Source organism: Theobroma cacao, chromosome 7 (assembly GCF_000208745.1).
Source record: "Theobroma cacao cultivar B97-61/B2 chromosome 7, Criollo_cocoa_genome_V2, whole genome shotgun sequence".
Classification (NCBI taxonomy): domain Eukaryota; kingdom Viridiplantae; phylum Streptophyta; class Magnoliopsida; order Malvales; family Malvaceae; genus Theobroma; species Theobroma cacao.
The window spans coordinates 16,869,925-16,877,129 of NC_030856.1; the positions used below are offsets into that span (position 1 = coordinate 16,869,925).

Sequence of the window (7,205 nt, forward strand, 5' to 3'; positions counted from 1 at the left end):
ATTAGCAAGCAGAGTATCGATCCCAAAGGGAATTGATCTAAAAATTTACTAAGTACTAAAATTAGAACAATTTAATCTCATCCAAACAATCAAACTCAAATAACTAAATTAATTAACTAAAACTAATTCAATTAAAAATTAAAGCAACAAAATAATTGGGTAAAAAGCAAATCAAACAAGCCTAGGATTACAATATCCCTCACACTTCATTTAAATCTTACCTCTCTTTCTTAACTTATTTCAATGGATTGAATTGCTAACCTAGAGTCTTAAATTATTTATAAGGGTCTCCCGACTCATCTTATAAAAATATCTATGTTAACCAAAACACTATATCCCTATGTGAATTGAAATTAAAACAGATTCATTAAGTTCATACTCTAATCTGGCTACATATGGCCTGTAGGTATATCACTATCCTATACGCAAATCAATTAATATGATCATATGCTATCCCAATTTTAGTCTACTATAAACTCTATTTTCAAGTTTGTGTAGATTCCTAAATCAATTTAATTGGTGGCCAAGCAATTAAAAGCATTAAGAACAAATTGGAATAAACAATTCAAATCTCGTTAAAAATAAGTAAGAAAGAGATTAAAAACTTAGATTACATGTGAGTTCAATTGCAATCCTAGAAAAAAAAAGTAGCCACTTATAATTGCAAAAACAAATAACATCATAATAAATTCAACAATTGAAAGTAACAAGAAAATTAAAAGTCAAGGAAGAAAACAAAACAATAATTGCCGTCTTGATCTCCAAGTTTCAGCCTCAACTTCTAGCTTCTTGAATCTCTCAAAAGTTGTCTCCAAAATTGTTAAACATATCCTATTTATACTAATAAACTTAACCTAAAGTTCCTTAAGTTGACCTAGGGTTTAATTGGGCTTCAAAGTGTAATAAAAGGCCCAAAAATCAATTATCAGTCTTTACAAATTTCCATTCTCGGCACAGTACATTTAGTCATTTTCTGACGTAATTTTCTCTATATTCAAAGCCGAACAGGGCAAAGTAATCTGTATGAAAGTTGTATCTATGTCTCTTAGCTTTCCAATGGTCTAAGAATCGCATCATTTGGAGTTCTATAACTAGAGATATGGACAAAATACTGAAGCATATGCAAGTAGATTTTGGGTCTTTCAACAACTTACTTTCCAAAATTAAGCCCAATCACTTTTAAGCCTAAAAAAAATATAAAAACTAATACATAATAACAAAATTAAAAGGAATAACACAAAATTAAAATAACTCACTAAAAAAGTAAGCTACTTATAAAAACAACTAAAAATAATTAAATTATAATTGAATATTGAGGACTTAGGTAATATTTACTAACAAAATTGGACTAAAATAATTCTATAAAATAAAATTATCACACCCCCAAACTTAAGATTTTGCTAGTCCTCGAGCAAACTAAAATCACAAGAAGAAAACTAAACATTAAAAAAATTCTTGAACAAAAGATAGAAGTACCAAATCATGATTTCTCAATTTTTTCTCAGAAATTAACTCAAATTCCAACTTAAGGTAACATACAGCTAATTCTTAAATTCATGCATCAATTCAAATGAAAACTTACTTTTTGAATGGACTTTCGTGTGTGTGCGAATGCTCTCTTACCAAGAATATCATGCAATTCAAATTAATTTATGCTAAATCTAAGCATAGAATAATATTAAGATCCCATAAGTTTACTTTTCATCTCTCTCTCCATTAATGTAGATTAACACTTATTCAAGGATCAATAGGTCTTTATCAAGCTTGTAATGTAAGGCTAGGGTCAAAGTATGACAAAAGATATATTTAGGCTCAAATTCACCCTAAGCACTTAATCAATCTAGATCATATAAAGAGCTCAAAAAAAGTTTTTTTTTTTTGTATAGCACCCTCGAACTTGAAGTAAACTTTCCTTTGTACAACACACTTTATTTCTTTTCTTTTCTTTTCCTTTTTTCAACCCCCAAACTTATTTTTGACAATTATAAACAAGGGGTAATTTTGCTAACAGCCATCACTTTTTTTTTCTCTTTTGCTTTTCACTTTTCTCCCTCAATTTATCTTTAAGCTCAAACCATTCCTTAGAAAGATTAAAATACTTAGAGGGTGAAAGGTTCAAATTGCTAGATTTAAATAGACAAGTCAAGGCTAACATAACTGTGTAATTAAAAAAAAAGGTAAATTAGGCTCAAAAAGGGTGACTAAGGATAAATATAACAAGGTAGGCTCAAACGATCCAAAGATGACCTAAATCACTTCCTATTCTAAGTGTTAATCTAAGATTTCGCCTCGAGAGAGAATCAAACAAATTCTAAAATTCTTGACTTCACTATACTTTTTCATCAACATAAAATTTCTCTAAATCACACAAAAATTCTAAGTAAAAGAGTATAGTGCTCAAATTATTGGAAGTCACATTCTAAAATAAAGCTAACACAAGAATATCACATAAAATAAAATCATAACTAAGTGCTTCCCAAAAGCTAAGAATCAAAAGATAATTAAAATATCATCCTAGGATTGGGACAATCATGAATGAGGTGCAACTATCTCAAAATTGTTTTTTGAAACACGATAAAACATGCAAGACGTAAATAAAACATGCAAAATATATCTTAAAATAAAACTACTAAAATAAATAAACTAACAAAATGCTAAACTACTCCCCCAAACTTGGAATAAACATTGTCCTCAATGTGATAAAGGAAAATAAAAGAAAAAGGATAAGAATACTCCCCTACTCTAAAGCTGCAGTCTCCATGTCCTCCGCATCGTCACCACCCATCATCTACTCTCAACAACAAAATATTCATCAATTATGTATGCAGCAAACAAAAAGTCCATGAATTCAATATATGGGTAACAAGAAATTAGCACTAATTTTCAAAGTTTTTGGCATTCTAAGCATTAATCATGAGGAAGTCTGAAAAACTCATTAACAAACATGCACAATGGACTTATTCAGGATTAAAAAATTATAAAATTTGCCATTAACACCAACCTCATCCTTTCTCTACACAAAATAATTGAAAACCAAGTGTTTGGAGAAGTACTTACCTTAGGAGTGTAGGATTTCAAATGGAAAAAAAAAAAAAAAATCTAAGTAAAAAAAATGTAAAAAGTTTGAGTGAGAAAGAGAAAACAGAGGAAGGCAAGCGATTGGCAAAAGGGGGAAGAATGGGAGTGGGGATGGTGGCCGAAGAAGAAAAAATAAAATAAAATAAAAATTTTCACCCAAAGCATTACGCTTCAGGTTTGAGCATCGTCGCTCTCAAGGTTGAGCGCCGCGGTGCTCAACTGTTCTATTTGCCCACCTTTTATTTAGCATCGTGGCTCTCCTTTTGAGGGCTGCGATGCTGAAACCTTCTGTTTTAGGTGGCCAATTTCTTCATTTTAAGGCTGCGACACTCATTTATGAGGGCAGCGACTCTTATTTTTTTAACAAAAAAATTTTTCTTTTTTGGATTTTTTTGAATCCAATGACTTGTAATAGGGAACATAAAAAAATCGATTAAAAGAAATAAAGTAAAAAGCATGAAATAAAATAAAATAAAAACAAGTAAGGTTGAGGAGCTTAGGTTGCCTCCCAAGAAGCGCTCGTTTATAGTCACTAGCTTGACTATAGCACCCCCTTTTTCAGTTCTTCATCCTTCAAATAAGGTCTAAGGCTCAACCCATTAACCATGATTGTTCCCATATCCTCACTATAAATCTCAATTATTCCACAAGGATAAGCTTTTACTACTTTGAAAGGACCCCACCATATTTCTTTGCGTTTCCATGAAAAAAGCTTGAAGTATGATCGAGAAAGCATCATTACTTGTTGTCCAATCACGAAAGGATAATTAGATGGTGGTGGAGGATGCTCCATTGATAACTACTTGGGTCTGACAAGCGGAGGTGGTGGCTTAAACTCAAAGATTGGTGCTTGCTCAATTGTATGTGGAGAAATAGGTTCACCTTTCCCTTCATCAATTAACTCCATTCTATAGCAACAACTTGTAGAGCTAAGATTTTTATTTGCATTGAAAATGTTAAACTCAACTTCCTCTTCTCTAACTTTGAAAGTTATCTTGCCTTCTCTTACATCAATGATTGCACTTGCAGTGGCCAAGAATGGTCGGCCCAAGATTAAAAGAATTTCCAGATCCTCTTCCATTTCAAGCACAATGAAGTCCATCGGAATGTAAAAATGCCCAACTTTAACCAATACATCCTCAATAATGCCAACAGGATGCCTGATTGTCCTATCTGCTAATTGCAAAGAAACTGTGGTGGGTTGTATCTCATTAAGTCTAATTTTCTTGGCAATTGACAAAAGCATAATTGAAACACCTGCACCCAAATCACATAAAGCTATAGTAAATTTAAATCTACCAATAGTATAAGGTATAGAACAACTCCTTTGATTTTTAAGTTTTGGTGGAAGCTTGTTCTGAATTATTACGCTACACTCTTAAGTAAGTGCCACTGTTTCAAAATCTTCTAGTTTCCTCTTCTTGGTTAAGATGTCTTTCAAGAATTTAACATAACTTGGCATGTTTTCCAAAACTTCAGCAAAAGGAATGTTTATGTGGAGCTTCTTGAAAACATTGAGAAATTTCTCAAATTGTTTATCAAGCTTTTGCCTTTTCAACCTTTGTGGGAATGGTGGTGGAGGATAAATTGCTTGAGAATCCCCTTGATTCTTAGCTTGCCCATTATCTGTCATTTCCACTTCAACTTCTTTCTCAACAATTGCCTTGTCATTATCTATATGCTCCTTTCAAGATACAATTGATTTTTCATTCACCCCTCTCACTTCTTTTCCATTCCTAAGTGTAACTGTATTACAATATTCCTTACCTTTGGGATTGACTTGTGTATCACTTGGTAAGGCACCTTGGGGTTTACTGTTGATGGAGTTTGCAAGCTATCCTATTTGGGTCTCAAGATTTCTCAAAGAGGCTCCATAGCTCTGAATTATGGCATCAGTCTTAGATATATATTACAAGATAAGTTCTTCCACTTGGGACTTCTTTTCAGGAATCGATGGTCTAGATTGTTGTTGAAAACTAGGAGGCACATTGGGGTTTGAATTGGAAGGCCCGACATTGTTGTTCTATGAAAAGTTAGGGTGGTTTCTCCAACCAGGATTGTATGTATTAGAATAAGGGTTATTATGCTGCCTATTAAAGTTCCTCACAAATTAGACTGATTCAGAATTGTATGGACATTGATTATATGAATGGCCATCCCCACACATCTCACAAACTACAAATGAATTTTGAACTGCATGAACTCCTAATGTGTCAAATTTTGTCACGACCCGGTACTCCCCTCGAGCCTGTGACAACTGCCGTGACGTCCCGGTAGACATTCGTTACCCGGAGTGCCAACTGGAACCCCGCAAGGCTTTAGTACCATTCTTTTCATCTCCCCTATGAGTAATCATCGCCAAACCTCATTTTTAAAGAATTTCAAGCTTTTTCCCTTTCAAAACTGTGAAAAAATCATTTTTGCCTCACAGGGGCGTTTTCATCATTTTTCCTCAAAATTTTTTGAACCCAACTAAAAATGTAGTAGATGAGTGGAAAACACATATTTCATGATTTAAAATAAATTTGGGTGTCTAAAACATTTATTAAAAATGATATTGTAACTATTTGAATAAAATAAAAATATTCAATAAAATATTCTAATTTCTTGTAAAACAACATTTATAAAGTCATCAGTAAATAATTTTTGTAATATAAAAGCTAAATAAATTCATTCGTACTATAATGCAAATAACCGAGATATGAAATTTACTTTACAGTGACTCGTGGGCCCACAAGGAACAAAAGTGCACAAAGGCAATAAACCTATAGTTTTTGGAGTAGTAAAGCCAACTATAATCCTTGACGATATCTGCTATCCATAGACTACCTCAGGCCTGAAATGGTTGGAAAGGAGGATGGTGAGATTATAAAATCCCAGTGAGTAAACAGATACCATCTAAACCATCTAAAGTCGAGTAAATGGAGATAGATAAAACAGTTTAACATACTGAAATTCATCACCTTTCAACTTTTTTCAACCAAATAAAATCAATTCATATAAATCGAGTAATTAACATGGCTTATGAATTTCTTAAAACTTTGGCTTTTGCCAAAATCACTATCATACTCAGTTATCAGGGATACCTTGGCCATGGGCTATCCCAAACCAAGTTCGCCAAGGCTATTAAAAAGTTATGTACTCATAAATCATGTTTTTATTTTAAAAATATAGTCGTTCCTTGGCGTTGGCTGAGTTCCCCCTCACGTGGTGGTTTGACGTGAAGTGAACTCTAAAAGTGTTAGTCTCAGGAGTTATCCACCCGCACCTCATACTGAGGTAAGATATAACGGGGTTTACTGTGCCCCTTTAATAGGCTAGTCTACGAAAACCCGCCCACTGTACTAAGCTAATAATTATCCCACCAATCAATAAAATTCAATAACATGATATGGCAATTATTGTAATTCACAGCCTTTCAAGGCAAACAAACAATCCGTATTTCAATACAATTGCTAACCAGCCAATCATGCCTGATTTATCATAAGTCAATCAATTTAAACAATCAATTTACACACATCAAGTGGTCTCCAATTACTCTACTTTCAAAGCCATCATTTAATTTCAAAACAATTTATAAAATCATTTCATTTAAACACATTTTATTTATAAAACCAAAAAATTAATCATTTAATTCATTTTCCATAAAATTAATCAAGGTGGTCTGGTCCTTTTATTGTCAATGAGGTTTTCTCACATGGAGCGATCGAAGTTAGAGGGATAGATGGTTGAAAATTTAAAGTCAATGGACAAAGATTAAAGCATTATTAGGGAGGCAAAATTAATCGTCAACAGTCCTCAATTCACTTGCTTGATACGGTCTAGAGTCTAAGACAGTCCAGTCGAAGACTATAAATGAAGTGCTTTTTGAGAGGCAACCCAAGCTTCTTAAGCTTACACGATTTTGGTTTTTTTTATTTTATTTTTTTTTTATTATTATTTCTTTTTTACTTTCATATTATTATTATTATTATTATTTTAATCTATTCTTTTCTCTTTTTGCAAGTCATTCAAAAAAAATTTAAAAAAAAATTCAAAAAAAATTAAAAATTAAAAATAAAAAAAAAAATTCAACGCCACGGCCCTGAAATATGCAAAGGACGGCATTGAAATAGAATGTTTCAACG

The 7,205-nt window shown here is 32.5% G+C and overlaps 1 protein-coding gene across 1 annotated transcript; it reads right to left on the reverse strand.

Moving 5' to 3' along the window:
* On the reverse strand, positions 3,878-4,711 carry LOC108662816. Its single transcript, XM_018124407.1, has 2 exons — positions 4,534-4,711; positions 3,878-4,335 (listed from the first exon to the last, which is right to left on the reverse strand). The coding sequence occupies exons 1-2, from the start codon at positions 4,709-4,711 to the stop codon at positions 3,878-3,880; spliced, it is 636 nt and encodes a 211-aa protein (XP_017979896.1).

Excerpts from the sequence above, each read along its gene's own strand:
- LOC108662816 (XM_018124407.1), bottom strand. The coding sequence starts at position 4,711 with ATGACAGATAATGGGCAAGCTAAGAATCAAGGGGATTCTCAAGCAATT. Across the intron at positions 4,336-4,533 it reads AGTTTTGGAAAACATGCCAA|GTGTTTCAATTATGCTTTTG; the intron begins GTTATGTTAAAT and ends ATTTGGGTGCAG.